At 41.7% G+C, this 16,947-nt stretch overlaps 1 protein-coding gene across 1 annotated transcript in view; it reads left to right on the top strand.

The window, feature by feature from the left end:
* LOC126177057 (RRP12-like protein) overlaps positions 1–15,810 on the top strand; it is a 141,078-nt gene extending 125,268 nt beyond the window's left edge. Inside the window, exons 21-23 of the mRNA XM_049924294.1 lie at positions 817–936; positions 15,262–15,445; positions 15,554–15,810. Coding sequence (XP_049780251.1) covers positions 817–936; positions 15,262–15,445; positions 15,554–15,662 — 413 coding nt within the window. The 3' untranslated portion in view covers positions 15,663–15,810. The remainder of the gene's footprint in view (positions 1–816; positions 937–15,261; positions 15,446–15,553) is intronic.
* The last annotated feature ends 1,137 nt before the right edge of the window (positions 15,811–16,947 follow it).

Raw genomic sequence — 16,947 nt, 5'->3', positions numbered from 1 at the left:
TTTTTTACTGCCACTCCCTCCCTCCCCTCCTCCCTCCAAATTTTCTTGAAATCTCTGAGCTCCTTTGTCAGATCTTGACAAGATGAGTGTGTGGTTCAGGCAACAAAATCACATTATTGAAGTTTTGGTTGCTTACATCCCAGTACATGTGCTTCAAATTTTTTCATGAAGCTGCAATCAATGAACATAAATGTCTCCTTGTCACCATCCCATTCATATGGTCATGAGATTTGTTGTTCACTTTGAAGTATGTGTTCATTGGACAGTATCTTTACAATTGTATTTTCAGTAGGAAATAATCCCGTTTAGCTGTTTCAGTACCCCATTTAATAGAACTATGGCGAATGTCATCACTTGAAAGCAAACCAATATGTCCTCTGGCTACACACTATTCAAGTTAGTGTATTAATGAAATATGTCAAATCCTTGATATAATCAGACCACATGTGACCCTGATAGTGTAATCAAAAACTCTGCAGTGGGACAGGTGGGCAAACTGTAAGATTCAGTATAGGCCTTACTGCAACTTTTTCTTGTGTGTATTAGATAACCCAAACAGCCTCAGTGGTAGCACAGCTGAAGTGAGCAAACCATTCAATGGTTCCCAAGAATCATAATTTCAGAGACTGTCAGTATAATGCATTGAAGAACACACAGGTGGTTAATAAATGTGTTACAGTAAACTATCATATCAGTACCAAGGGAAGTAAATGTTTAATCTTAGAAAACAATCAGTGTAATATCACTGTGTGTGTTGGAGGAAAGTAATAGTGCTAGTTTTGTAATTAACGTTCTCATATAATTCCTTTTTTTCAGGTGATGAGGATGGCGAGACCAAGAGTGTTGCAGCGTCATCAGTTGGTCCCATTGCTGGAAGAAAGAGAAGAATGAGTGTTAGCACTGATGCACAGAGTGAGCCAGCTATGAAATACAGAGGTATGTTTAATATACCAACAAAGTGATCAGTTTTTCAAAATATGATGCAGTTGTGTAGATAAAAAAAAAAAAACAGTGGCGGCAGAACAAAACATATAAAAGAGGTTATGAAGTTGCCATAACTTTTGTGTTTTGTCCTCCTACTGCTGCTTGGCAAGTAGTATATTTAACAATGATGATATCTTTGATTATGTGTATTAAAAGGAGTTAGTTCTTTTTTAATTGCAGTTAGTGTTGTGAGTGTATACAATTGATGCACATTGTATTATTACTACTTTTGTTATGACAAGTGAAACAATATAACAGATTGGAAAGTACAGAAATTATATTTTAACAGTATTATGAAAAGGATAGTTGCTACTCATATAGTGGAGATGCTGAGTCGCAGATAGGCACAACAAAATGACTTGTCAAACATTTTCCAGATATGTTAGAAAAATGTTTGACTGTCTTTTTGTTGTGCCTACCTGTAGCTCAGCATCTCCGCTATATCGTGAGTAGCAACTATTCTTTTCATAATATTGCTATTATTCCATCCTGGATTTAGCTACAATATTCTTAATTTTGTGAGATTTGGGGCCCCGTAATTTTGTGTTCCATAAAGGATGACATACTATCCAATTAACATTAACCAAGTTCATTTAATTTGTGAGTGCTGTGGTGTGTATGACTCTCATCACTTTGTAAATTCTATTATTGGTCTTTAGTTTCAGGTTATAATAATTCATTCGTTTTTGTACTTAAACTACACCTTTTAGATACGCAATAATGAAGAAACTAGTGTCTCATCATTTGAGTTATACAACATTTAGTGTCCCACTAACAAGTTCATTTATACCAAACAACAATCTTTGAGAAGTATATATTTTTTTGTGTGTGTCATTTCAGGATTTTCATTTACTCAAATACACAAATTTTGGAAATATCTTCACAACTGAAACTACACTGAATTAATCAAATGTAGTTTCTAATATCTTCGATAGACAACAACATCATGCCATTCATTTCATTTTGTAAGCCTGTTTTCTTTTTTGAAGTAGTACTGCATGGAATTTTGCTTCTGATATTGTAGAAACCTGCTAAACTCGCTTAATTCAAGCAATTTTGTAAGAATTATAAGTTGCCATTGTATTTGGGACTGTTGTGCGTTCTTGTCCAGTTGAGTCTTATTGGTTTTGAATGTTGTTGAGCAGTCTGCTTCCAGACTGCAATTATGTAATTTACTCAGAATACAGCACTACATTTTCAGTTACATTCATAAAGAGGCAGACGAGTTGGCCAGTGCTGACCTTCAGGTGGTTCACCTCTCAGTAGAGCTGATAACTGAATACCAACAATACTCCTAACTTTCAGAACATGGGTGTCCTTGAAGGCAGAAAAAAGGGAATTGCTGGCAAAGCTTGAGGAGGGAGGGTGAAGGGTAGCCAGGTCACTCATGTCAAGTGGGACCCACATACTTAATATGAAGTAAACCAGAGTTGAACAAAAGCATGCCAAAAGTAAGAATTCAGAGATAACAGGCCTATGTCAGTTCAGTGATGACTGAAGAGTGATAGTGAAAAGAAAAGTTGGTTAAAGGAGGAAGAAAAAACAAAAGACAGCAAGTGGAGACAATAAAACAAATGGCATGGAATAAACAGAGCAAAAGAAGCAAACTAAGGGGGAGAAAAATAAGTGATTAAAAATGACACACACACACACACACACTCTCTATTTGTTCACAATTGTGTTAAGAGGTCTAATATGTTATTGCAACCATTTACACTAAGTGTCAGCTCCCTGCTCAATAATTTTTCCACTACTACAATTTCAGACAATGGTTTATGCCTACAACCAACTTTAAACACAAATAATTGTTAATGTATTGAGGGAAATTGTAGTCTCCACAGACTACAACTGAATTTTGTATGTCATTTTTGAATATTGTTAGGTCCCTGGTAAAAACATTGGCTAAACTTATATCCAGCTTTCAGTACCTACAACGATTTCTACTTCAATGCCTCCTGGTAGAGCTTGGAGATCTGGTTCTTTCCCAACACAGCTATGAAAATGTTCAACTATGTTTGCTAGGCGTACCCTTGTTCTATGTTTGACCTGCACCGTTTGAGATTTGTGCCCTTGTTTGTACTTTTCCAAGACCCCCTAACATAAAAAACCATTCAGTGCACTTCACACAGCTCCTGTTACCTGTGTGGCCACATCCTGTGTGTAATGGAACCCTGACCTATAAAATTCAGCAAAATTATTCTGAGCAGTTGATGCAGTGAGCTCACATAATGACCTCTGCAGTACAACTGCTCTTTTGTTTTCCATAAAGAAATGTAATAATACAATCATTTATATCTTTTGGACAATTTTGTAAAGATAGCCAGACAATATTAGTAGATGCCTGTTGATTGAATTAGAAAATACAAATAACAGTAGGTGAATTTAACAGAGAACAGCAACATTAGAAGACAAAATGATGGAAAATTCTATGATGAAGAGAAATCAGTATCATTAACAATGTAAGGAAAAAGATGGCTTGCTACTCACCATAAAGCTGACATGTTGAGTTGGAGACAGCCACAACTAAAGGACTACAGTCATTTCATATTGGCTGTCTGCAACTCAGTGTGTCATCTTTATGGTGAGTAACTATATATCTTTTTTCTTATATTGTTGATATTCCAACCTGGAGTTTCCATTGCTTAATTTCATCAGTAGCATTAGTAACTTTCTCTTGTACATCAGCTCCACTGAGCCTTACCTTTTCATGGCATAGTCTGTTCTTTTCACACAGATCACTTTAATTAGTTAGAAAATAAGGCCTAACTGTAACCATGAACTGATCTCTATAAAATTTGTACCAAAAATCTACTCAGACATCTGGCACCTGACATGTGCGGCTGATGAAAGTGGGTGCAGACAGCAAGTGCCTTACAGATATCTTGCAGGTCAAGTAATTTGATTTTTTGCTCAGTAATTCTTGTGTGTCATAGCAAACATTATGTTATATTGGCCTACCTATCAAGCAGAATTTTCTAGAACAACTTAATATTACTCCAGTAACACAAATTTTAAGACATTTTTTCACTATGATCCTCTCTGGTTGTAAGGGGATATTTGTGTTTGCCTTGAATGTACTGTTTCCGTTCCTGTTGACTTCTCCACAAAACCAAGTATGTTTCTTTGGCGAGTTCACAAGGGGGATGATACAGTTCATCCATTTTAAGTTTGAAATAATCCATAATAGGATGAATCTTACCAATAGGATCGTTTGAAGATCACTCTCTACATAAATTTAAAGATCTCAGAATCCTTAACATGATGTTTCATGCAGTAAATTAAATAACTATTTTTTTTTGGTTATTGACTGACTGATGTGAATAAACACTAATAGGAAAACAATTCCTATGAAAGTTTTCACTTCCATGGGTGTTACATCCTTCCACTCACTTTTTCTTGACCTTAGCTTTGAATGTCAAAACAAAATGTGTTTAGAGTAATCATGTGTTTCATAAACAAGGAGTTGAAAAAACTCTAGTGTGAAAAAATTTGAAAGTAGAGAGAAGCTAGTGTTTTATCATACTTGTGCAGTTAACTTACAGTTCCAGGAGTGTTAGTTCCGGCGTTTCAGTTTAATAGACGGTATATTTACTGATTTAAATAATAAAATTACTGCACCTTTTACAGTTTTTTCATGTATAGCATATGGCAAAATATAACTGATTCAATAACTTTATTGTCTAAACTGTTATTGACACAATTACAGGCTTTCCAATAACATCATTTATAGTAAATGAAGTTAACACGATATCTTCTTTTTTTGCATCAGTTTAATGTATCTTTTTAAATTGAATTCACTTAATATACAATTGTCATGTGTGGTATCTTTCAGTGTTGCACTGTTGTCTTCTCACATTGTCTGTCAGATAGTGTCAGTGTTATGAATGGCTTCCTCAGTTGTAAGACACTTGATAATCATCTTTGTTTTCCTTGACATTTTAATATATTCATTGACAATAAGGCCTCTATTTATTGTTCTCATGTATGAAATCAAATTTCATCCATTGCGAATTGTTGACACCGTGATTTGCATGGTGTATGAAACAGCCAACAAGTAAAGCATGGCATTGCTCTGAATTACTTACGTATGGTTAGGCTACCACAATTGAAACCTACAGTGTTGTTGTAACTCGGGAAGAAAATGAAAAATCATAACAGTGAGTGTGTAAGATCACTGGTTGTTTTCCAGAATCAACGAATGATTAACAAGTAACATTGTTATGGTAAACAAAACATTGGTGTAATATAAGCTACAAAGCAAAACAGTATTAGTGAACTGTACCTGAATGAGTACGGTAAAGGTAGCTGAAGAAACACACACACACACACACACACACATATATATATATATATAAATATATAATAGAGGGAAACATTCCACGTGGGAAAAATATATCTAAAAACAAAGATGATGTGACTTACCAAACGAAAGTGCTGGCAGGCCGATAGACACACAAACAAACACAAACATACACACAAATTTACAAATGTCTGCTTGTATCTGTGTATATGTTTGTGTGTCTATCGACCTGCCAGCGCTTTTGTTTGGTAAGTCTCATCATCCTTCTTACATATATATATATATATATATATATATATATATATATAATAGAGGGAAACGTTCCACGTGGGAAAAATAATATATATATATATAATAGAAGGAAACATTCCACGAAGGAAAAATATACCTAAAAACAAAGACGATGTGACTTACCAAATGAAAGTGCTGGCAGGTCGACAGACACACAAACGAACACAAACATATACACAAAATTCAAGCTTTCGCAACAAACTGTTGCCTCATCAGGAAAGAGGGAAGGAGAGGGAAAGACGAAAGGATGTGGGTTTTAAGGGAGGAGTCATTCCAGTCCCGGGAGCGGAAAGACTTACCTTAAGGGGAAAAAAGGACGGGTATACACTCGCACACACACACATATCCATCCACACATATACAGACACAAGCAGACATCATATATATATACACACTGGATGGATGTGTGTGTGTGTGTGTGTGTGTGTGTGTGTGTGAGTGTGTGTGTGAGCGCGCGTGCGAGTGTATACCCATCCTTTTTTCCCCCTAAGGTAAGTCTTTCCGCTCCCGGGACTGGAATGACTCCTTACCCTCTCCCTTAAACCCCACATCCTTTCGTCTTTCCCTCTCCTTCCCTCTTTCCTGATGAGACAACAGTTTGTTGCGAAAGCTTGAATTTTGTGTGTGTGTGTTTGTGTTCGTTTGTGTGTCTGTCGACCTGCCAGCACTTTCATTTGGTAAGTCACATCATCTTTGTATATATATATATATATATATATATATATATATATATATATATATATATGAGAGAGAGAGAGAGAGAGAGAGAGAGAGGGAAACATTCCACGTGAGAAAAATATATCTAAAAACAAAGATGATGAGACTTACCAAACAAAAGCCCTGGAAGGTCGATAGACACACAAACATACACACAAAATTCAAGCTTTCGCAACCAATGGTTGCCTCGTCAGGAAAGAGGGAAGGAGAGGGAAAGACAAAAGGATGTGGGTTTTAAGGGAGAGGGTAAGGAGTCATTCCAATCCTGGGAGCGGAAAGACTTACCTTAGGGGGAAAAAAGGACAGGTATACACTCGCGCACACACACACACATATCCATCCGCATATACACAGACACAAGCAGACATTTGTAAAGGCAAAGAGTTTGGGCAGAGATGTCAGTCGAGGCGGAAGTACAGACGCAAAGATGTTGTTAAAAGACAGGTGAGGTATGAGCAGCAGCAAATTGAAATTAGAAATTAGCGGAGATTGAGGCCTGGCGGATAGTGAGAAGAGAGGATATGCTGAAGGGTAAGTTCCCATCTCCGGAGTTCTAGCAGGTTGGTGTTAGTGGGAAGTATCCAGATAACCTGGACGGTGTAACACTGTGCCAAGATGTGCTGGCCGTGCACCAAGGCATGTTTAGCCACAGGGTGATCCTCATTACCAACAAACACTGTCTGCCTGTGTCCATTCATGCGAGTGGACAGTTTGTTGCTGGTCATTCCCACATAGAAGGCTTCACAGTGTAGGCAGGTCAGTTGGTAAATCACGTGGGTGCTTTCACACGTGGCTCTGCCTTTGATCGTGTACACCTTCCGGGTTACAGGACTGCAGTAGGTGGTGGTGGGAGGGTGCATGGGACATGTTTTACACTGGGGGCGGTTACAAGGGTAGGAGCCAGAGGGTAGGGAAGGTGGTTTGGGGATTTCATAGGGATGAACTAAGAGGTTACGAAGGTTAGGTGGACGGCAGAAAGACGCTCTTGGTGGAGTGGGGAGGATTTCATGAAGGATGGATCTCATTTCAGGGCAGGATTTGAGGAAGTTGTATCCCTGCTGGAGAGCGACATTCAGGCTCTGATCCAGTCCTGGAGAGTATCATGTCACAAGTGGGGAACTTTTGGAGTTCTTCTGTGGGAGGTTCCGGGTTTGAGGAGATGAAGAAGTGGCGCTGGTTATTTGCTTCTGTACCAGGTCGGGAGGGTAGTTACAGGATGCGAAAGCTGTTTTCAGGTTGTTGGTATAATGGTTCAAGGATTCCGGACTGGAGCAGATTCGTTTGCCACGAAGACCTAGGCTGTAGGGAAGGGACCGTTTGATGTGGAATGGGTGGCAGCTGTCATAATGGAGGTACTGTTGCTTGTTGGTGGGTTTGATGTGGACGGACGTGTGAAGCTGGCCATTGGACAGGTGGAGGTCAACGTCAAGGAAAGTGGCATGGGATTTAGAGTAGGACCAGGTGAATCTGATGGAACCAAAGGAGTTGAGGTTGGGGAGGAAATTCTGGAGTTCTTCTTCACTGTGAGTCCAGATCATGAAGATGTCATCAATAAATCTGTACCAAACTTTGGGTTGGCAGGCCTGGGTAACCAAGAAGGCTTCCTCTAAGCGACCCATGAATAGGTTGGCGTAAGAGGGGGCCATCCTGGTACCCATGGCTGTTCCCTTTAATTGTCGGTATGTCTGGCCTTCGAAAGTGAAGAAGTTGTGGGTCAGGCCTCGCTGCGATAGAGCACTTCCTTTCACACTGATCACCTGCCACTCTACCTAAAACCTCTTTCCTCATTACCTTAGCCAGCTTCATCCTGACCCAATTGTTGGGTTCAAATTAATGATATGGTTATAATAGAAGGAAACATTCCACGTAGGAAAAATATACCTAAATTTGTGTGGATGGATATGTGTGTGTGTGCGAGTGTATACCCGTCCTTTTTTCCCCCTAAGGTAAGTCTTTCCGCTCCCAGGACTGGAATGACTCCTTACCCTCTCCCTTAAAACCCACATCCTTTCGTCTTTCCCTCTCCTTCCCTCTTTCCTGATGAGGCAACAGTTTGTTGCGAAAGCTTGAATTCTGTGTGTATGTTTGTGTCTGTTTGTGTGTCTGTCGACCTGCCAGCACTTTCATTTGGTAAGTCACATCATCTTTGTTTATATATATATATATATATATATATATATATATATATATATATATATAAAAAGAAAGATGATGAGACTTACCAAACAAAAGCGCTGGCAGGTCGATAGACACACAAACAAACACAAACATACACACAAAATCTAGCTTTCGCAACCAATGGTTGCCTCGTCAGGAAAGAGGGAAGGAGAGGGAAAGACAAAAGGATTTGGGTTTTAAGGGACTCCTTACCCTCTCCCTTAAAACCCAAATCCTTTTGTCTTTCCCTCTCCTTCCCTCTTTCCTGACGAGGCAACCATTGGTTGCGAAAGCTAGATTTTGTGTGTATGTTTGTGTTTGTTTGTGTGTCTATCGACCTGCCAGCGCTTTTGTTTGGTAAGTCTCATCATCTTTCTTTTTAAATATATTTTTCCCACGTGGAATGTTTCCCTCTATTATATATATATATATATATATATATATATATATATATATATAATAGAGGGAAACATTCCACGTGGGAAAAATATATTTAAAAAACAAAAGCGCTGGCAGGTCGATAGACACACAAACAAACACAAACATACACACAAAACTCTAGCTTTCGCAACCAACGGTTGCCTCGTCAGGAAAGAGGGAAGGAGAAGGAAAGACAAAAGGATTGGGTTTTAAGGGAGAGGGTAAGGAGTCATTCCAATCCCGGGAGCGGAAAGACTTACCTTAGGGGGAAAAAAGGACAAGTTTACACTCGCGCACACACACACACATATCCATCCACACATACACAGACACAAGCAGACATTTGTAAAGGCAAAGAGTTTGGGCAGAGATGTCAGTCGGGACGGAAGTACAGAGGCAAAGATGATGTTGAAAGACAGGTGAGGTATGAGCGGCGGCAGATTGAAATTAGCGGAGATTGAGGCCTGGCGGATAGCGAGAAGAGAGGATATGCTGAAGGGCAAGTTCCCATCTCCGGAGTTCTGACAGGTTGGTGTTAGTGGGAAGTATCCAGATAACCCGGACGGTGTAACACTGTGCCAAGATGTGCTGGCCGTGCACCAAGGCATGTTTAGCCACAGGGTGATCCTCATTACCAACAAACACTGTCTGCCCTCCAAAACCTCAAAACTCCAATCAACACAATCTGGAACCACAACACCCCAATTCAGTAGTTAACCTCTCCTCCAAACCTCTCTCCCAATCCGAAACCTCTGTCCTATCCAAAGGCCTCACCTTCAGCCCCACTCCCAGATTTAACCAAACAGCCCTTGTCAAAGATTTACTGTCCTACAGCCGTACTCTCTGCTGGAAATATCACTTTGCCACGAAGAAAAATGATCCTAATCCTACTCCTAATGATCCAACTCCCCAAGATACTATCCAAATTGAACCATGCCTGGAACAGTTCCGTCCTCCGTCACAGCGGGACCCACCTCCTCTTCCACAAAATCACCCTCTCCTAACCTTCCAGGAATTTCTGACTTCCAGCCTTGCCTCTCAATCCCTCTTAAAAAACCTTAATCCTACTCCCAACATCACCACTGCTGAAGCCCAGGCTATCTGTGATCTGAAGGCTGACCAATCCATCGTCATTCTCCCGGCAGACAAGGGTTCCACGACTGTGGTACTTGATCGTCGGGAGTATGTGGCTGAGGGACTGCGTCAGCTTTCAGACAACACTACTTACAAAGTTTGCCATGGTAATCCCATTCCTGATGTCCAGGCGGACCTTCAAGGAATCCTCAGAACCTTAGGCCCCCTACAAAACCTTTCACCTGACTCCATCAACCTCCTGACCCCACCAACACCCCGCACCCCTACCTTCTACCTTCTTCCCAAAATTCACAAACCCAATCATCCCGGCCGTCCCATTGTAGCTGGTTACCAAGCCCCCACAGAACGCATCTCTGCCTACGTAGATCAACACCTTCAACCCATTACATGCAGTCTCCCATCCTTCATCAAAGACACCAACCACTTTCTCGAACGCCTGGAATCCCTACCCAGTCTGTTACCCCCGGAAACCATCCTTGTAACCATTGATGCCACTTCCTTATACACAAATATTCCGCATGTCCAGGGCCTCGCTTCGATGGAGCACTTCCTTTCACGCCAATCACCTGCCGCCCTACCTGAAACCTCTTTCCTCATTACCTTAGCCAGCTTCATCCTGACCCACAACTTCTTCACTTTTGAAGGCCAGACATACCAACAATTAAAGGGAACAGCCATGGGTACCAGGATGGCCCCCTCGTACGCCAACCTATTCATGGGTCGCTTAGAGGAAGCCTTCTTGGTTACCCAGGCCTGCCAACCCAAAGTTTGGTACAGATTTATTGATGACATCTTCATGATCTGGACTCACAGTGAAGAAGAACTCCAGAATTTCCTCTCCAACCTCAACTCCTTTGGTTCCATCAGATTCACCTGGTCCTACTCTAAATCCCATGCCACTTTCCTTGACGTTGACCTCCACCTGTCCAATGGCCAGCTTCACACGTCCGTCCACATCAAACCCACCAACAAGCAACAGTACCTCCATTATGACAGCTGCCACCCATTCCACATCAAACGGTCCCTTCCCTACAGCCTAGGTCTTCGTGGCAAACGAATCTGCTCCAGTCCGGAATCCTTGAACCATTACACCAACAACCTGAAAACAGCTTTTGCATCCCGTAACTACCCTCCCGACCTGGTACAGAAGCAAATAACCAGAGCCACTTCCTCATCTCCTCAAACCCGGAACCTTCCACAGAAGAACCCCAAAAGTGCCCCACTTGTGACAGGATACTTTCCGGGACTGGATCAGATTCTGAATGTGGCTCTCCAGCAGGGATACGACTTCCTCAAATCCTGCCCTGAAATGAGATCCATCCTTCATGAAATCCTTCCCACTCCACCAAGAGTGTCTTTCCGCCGTCCACCTAACCTTCGTAACCTCTTAGTTCATCCCTATGAAATCCCCAAACCACCATCCCTACCCTCTGGCTCCTACCCCTGTAACCGCCCCCGGTGTAAAACCTGTCCCATGCACCCTCCCACCACCACCTATTCCAGTCCTGTAACCCGGAAGGTGTACACGATCAAAGGCAGAGCCATGTGTGAAAGCACCCACGTGATTTACCAACTGACCTGCCTACACTGTGAAGCGTTCTATGTGGGAATGACCAGCAACAAACTGTCCATTCGCATGAATGGACACAGGCAGACAGTGTTTGTTGGTAATGAGGATCACCCTGTGGCTAAACATGCCTTGGTGCACGGCCAGCACATCTTGGCACAGTGTTACACCGTCCGGGTTATCTGGATACTTCCCACTAACACCAACCTGTCAGAACTCCGGAGATGGGAACTTGCCCTTCAGCATATCCTCTCTTCTCGCTATCCGCCAGGCCTCAATCTCCGCTAATTTCAATCTGCCGCCGCTCATACCTCACCTGTCTTTCAACATCATCTTTGCCTCTGTACTTCCGTCCCGACTGACATCTCTGCCCAAACTCTTTGCCTTTACAAATGTCTGCTTGTGTCTGTGTATGTGTGGATGGATATGTGTGTGTGTGCGAGTGTAAACTTGTCCTTTTTTCCCCCTAAGGTAAGTCTTTCCGCTCCCAGGATTGGAATGACTCCTTACCCTCTCCCTTAAAACCCAATCCTTTTGTCTTTCCTTCTCCTTCCCTCTTTCCTGACGAGGCAACCGTTGGTTGCGAAAGCTAGAGTTTTGTGTGTTTGTTTGTGTGTCTATCGACCTGCCAGCGCTTTTGTTGGGTAAGTCTCATCATCTTTCTTTTTAAATATATATATATATATATATATATATATATATATATATATATATATATTTAAAAAGAAAGATGATGAGACTTACCAAACAAAAGCGCTGGCAGGTCGATAGACACACAAACAAACACAAACATACACACAAAAATCTAGCTTTCGCAACCAACGGTTGCCTCGTCAGGAAAGAGGGAAGGAGAAGGAAAGACAAAAGGATTGGGTTTTAAGGGAGAGGGTAAGGAGTCATCCCAATCCCGGGAGCGGAAAGACTTACCTTAGGAGGAAAAAAGGACAGGTATACACTCGCACACACACACATATCCATCCACGCATACACAGACACAAGCAGACACTTCTGTGTTGTCTGCTTGTCTGCTTGTCTGCTTGTGTCTGTGTATGCGTGGATGGATATGTGTGTGTGTGCGAGTGTATACCTGTCCTTTTTTCCCCCTAAGGTAAGTCTTTCCGCTCCCGGGATTGGAATGACTCCTTACCCTCTCCCTTAAAACCCATATCCTTTTGTCTTTCCTTCTCCTTCCCTCTTTCCTGACGAGGCAACCGTTGGTTGCGAAAGCTTGGATTTTGTGTGTATGTTTGTGTTTGTTTGTGTGTCTGTCGACCTGCCAGCACTTTCTTTTGGTAAGTCACATCATCTTTGTTTTTAAATATATATATATATATATATAGTTATAATAGAAGGACACATTCCACGTAGGAAAAATATACCTAAAAACAAAGATGATGTGACTTACCAAATGAAGTCTCCCATCCTTCACCAAAGACACCAACCACTTTCTCGAACGCCTGGAATCCTTACCCAATCCGTTACCCCCAGAAACCATCCTTGTAACCATTGATGCCACTTCCTTATACACAAATATCCCGCACGTCCAGGGCCTCGCTGCGATGGAGCACTTCCTTTCACGCCGATCACCTGCCACCCTACCTAAAACCTCTTTCCTCATTACCTTAGCCAGCTTCATCCTGACCCACAACTTCTTCACTTTTGAAAACCAGACATACCAACAATTAAAGGGAACAGCCATGGGTACCAGGATGGCCCCCTCGTACGCCAACCTATTCATGGGTCGCTTAGAGGAAGCCTTCTTGGTTACCCAGGCCTGCCAACCCAAAGTTTGGTACATATTTATTGATGAAATCTTAATGATCTGGACTCACAGTGAAGAAGAACTCCAGAATTTCCTCTCCAACCTCAACTCCTTTGGTTCCATCAGATTCACCTGGTCCTACTCCAAATCCCATGCCACTTTCCTTGATGTTGACCTTCACCTGTCCAATGGCCAGCTTCACACGTCCGTCCACATCAAACCCACCAACAAGCAACAGTACCTCCATTACGACAGCTGCCACCCACTCCACATCAAACGGTCCCTTCCCTACAGCCTAGGTCTTCGTGGCAAACGAATCTGCTCCAGTCCGGAATCCCTGAAGCATTACACCAACAACCTGACAACAGCTTTCGCATCCCGCAACTACCCTCCCGACCTGGTACAGAAGCAAATAACCAGAGCTACTTCCTCATCCTCTCAAACCAGAACCTCCCACAGAAGAACCACAAAAGTGCCCCACTTGTGACAGGATACTTTCCGGGACTGGATCAGATTCTGAATGTGGCTCTCCAGCAGGGATACGACTTCCTCAAATCCTGCCCTGAAATGAGATCCATCCTTCATGAAATCCTCCCCACTCCACCAAGAGTGTCTTTCCGCCGTCCACCCAACCTTCGTAACCTCTTAGTTCATCCCTATGAAATCCCCAAACCACCTTCCCTACCCTCTGGCTCCTACCCCTGTAACCGTCCCCGGTGTAAAACCTGTCCCATGCACCCTCCCACCACCACCTATTCCAGTCCTGTAACCCGGAAGGTGTACACGATCAAAGGCAGAGCCACATGTGAAAGCACCCACGTGATTTACCAACTGACCTGCCTACACTGTGAAGCGTTCTATGTGGGAATGACCAGCAACAAACTGTCCATTCGCATGAATGGACACAGGCAGACAGTGTTTGTTGGTAATGAGGATCACCCTGTGGCTAAACATGCCTTGGTGCACGGCCAGCACATCTTGGCACAGTGTTACACCGTCCGGGTTATCTGGATACTTCCCACTAACACCAACCTGTCAGAACTCCGGAGATGGGAACTTGCCCTTCAGCATATCCTCTCTTTTCGCTATCCGCCAGGCCTCAATCTCCGCTAATTTCAATCTGCCGCCGCTCATACCTCACCTGTCTTTCAACATCATCTTTGCCTCTGTACTTACGTCCCGACTGACATCTCTGCCCAAACTCTTTGCCTTTACAAATGTCTGCTTGTGTCTTGTATGTATGGATGGATATGTGTGTGTGTGCGAGTGTATACCTGTCCTTTTTTCCCCCTAAGGTAAGTCTTTCCGCTCCCGGGATTGGAATGACTCCTTACCCTCTCCCTTAAAACCCATATCCTTTTGTCTTTCCTTCTCCTTCCCTCTTTCCTGACGAGGCAACCGTTGGTTGCGAAAGCTAGATTTTGTGTGTATGTTTGTGTTTGTTTGTGTGTCTATCGACCTGCCAGCGCTTTTGTTTGGTAAGTCTCATCATCTTTCTTTTTATATATATATATATATATATATATATATATATATATATAATAGAGGGAAATATTCCACGTGGGAAAAATATATTTAAAAAGAAAGATGATGAGACTTACCAAACAAAAGCGCTGGCAGGTCGATAGACACACAAACAAACACACAAAATTCTAGCTTTCGCAACCAACGGTTTTCTCGTCTGTTTTTTCGATCATTTATATATATATTTGTTTTGCTTCACCATCTCGTGAAGACTGAATATGCTGGGATAACAAGTAGTTACAGTTTTGTAGAGGAGAAGCATGAGTTATAAATCCCTATGTGGTCTCTTTCTGAAATTAAATGAGTGACAGCTTTAATTTACATATTGGATAAAGTATATAGACATAGTTTTTATGCATTCACTTGGAGTTCAAGTTCTTGTACTCATATTCTCTCTTGCTACATTTTGTAAAATGGTCCATTGTAGTTTTCACTTTTCATCAGCTGGAGGTACTGGCATTCATCGACCCGTGAAGAAGGCTGTGCTTAAAGGCAAAGGAAAATCAGCTCCTTCAGTGACCGTGGGATCAGAATATCGTGCAAAGAAAGCTCAAGGAGACATGAAGAGAAAGGGTCGTCCAGATCCTTATGCTTATCTTCCTTTGTCTCGCAAATTTCTTAATAAAAGGTAACAACCAGTAGTGTTTTGTATTCTTTGTAAAAAAAATGCTTTTCTGAAGTGTTATTGTTTGTTGTATTTTTTTTACTTCATTGTAACAATTTTTTTCCTTTCTAGGAAAAAAGCAAAACAGTCAGGACACTTTTCAAGTGTTATAAAGGGTGCAAAGAAGGGGGCTATGAAAGGAAGCAAAGCAAAGAGCAAAGGACTTAAAAGGAGGAAGTAAAAATACAAAGTTATGAACCTCAGATGAATGAATGTGAATATACAGGCTGTGCTTTGGCTGTACATACGACGAAGTGTCTTATTTATATTTATGATTATCTCTTCTTGTGTATAGACTTTTTAAATAAATGTTTGATTGTGAAAACAAATTTTGTTTATGAAAATTACTTCTTGATATAACAATTTTAGTTTTGTTAGTGTGTGTATTATCTTCATTGTACCACAGAGCATAAATTGAATCAGGCTGTCCTTACATTGAGGCACAGTTTGATACTGATTTGTATATGAAATATAGTGATGGTACCAGTGTTACGTTACTGCAAAGAAAAATATATATTTTTGGAATACAGTTTCTCCCTCAGTTGCATTCTTTGACCTGAATCTGCCATTAATGATTCCTTTTAGTGTGGTCAGAAATACGTATGTGTGTTAACAAACCCACTTTTAAGGAATTTCTACTTCTAACAAATATTTTTGTTGAACCTAGTGACTGTCATAAGAATAATGTTACTGAAATTTGGTTTTAATGAACATTGCCATAAAAAGTAGTACACATATCAGGAATAACAACTGGACAGCTTGCAAACTGAAATCCAGTTAAGGTGAAATTCCATAAGTTGTTTAAATTTGTTGCTGAATATGTCTGTATTGCTTAGGAGGGGTGCCAGAACACCAACATATGAAGCCCAAATATGGAAACAAGGTGGCATGGCCGATGACGAGTTACAATGATGGCAAGGTGTGTGTACATTGACAACCTCATGAGGCAACACACCCTACTTGCTAACAGGCCATCATTCATCTTGATGGTTCAGGTATTTAGCTTTCTCTTGTGGGAGTTAAAATGAGGCCTCTTGATACGTTTGCAATCACCTCTAACCTGTGGATGACACAGGTGCATTTTGCCCAATCCTGTGTTCCGTTTGTTTGCCTGCTGTACTGTCGGGTGACCTGTACAAGGTGTTTAAAAAAGGGTATTATATACGGACAGTATTATGAAAAGGAATGACACTGAGTTGCAGAGTGGCCCCACAAAAGGACTGCCATACATGTTGAGCTTTCAGCCAAAATGCTCTTCTCTAACATGCAGACAAAAACACACACACACAAAAGCATTAACGTCAGCTCAAACTCCCAAATGACCACTGTCTCTGGCCACTGAGGCTGGCCTCAGTGGCGGCGACGGCGGCAGCAGCGGTGGTGTGTGTGTGTGTGTGTGTGTGTGTGTGTGTGTGTGTGTGTGTGTGTGTTTTCCATTGTTCTATGTACTGATAGGAGATAGTACT

Source organism: Schistocerca cancellata, chromosome 3 (genome assembly GCF_023864275.1).
Source record: "Schistocerca cancellata isolate TAMUIC-IGC-003103 chromosome 3, iqSchCanc2.1, whole genome shotgun sequence".
In the NCBI taxonomy this organism is placed as follows: Eukaryota; Metazoa; Arthropoda; class Insecta; order Orthoptera; family Acrididae; genus Schistocerca; species Schistocerca cancellata.
This window is presented reverse-complemented; position numbering and strand designations above follow the sequence as displayed.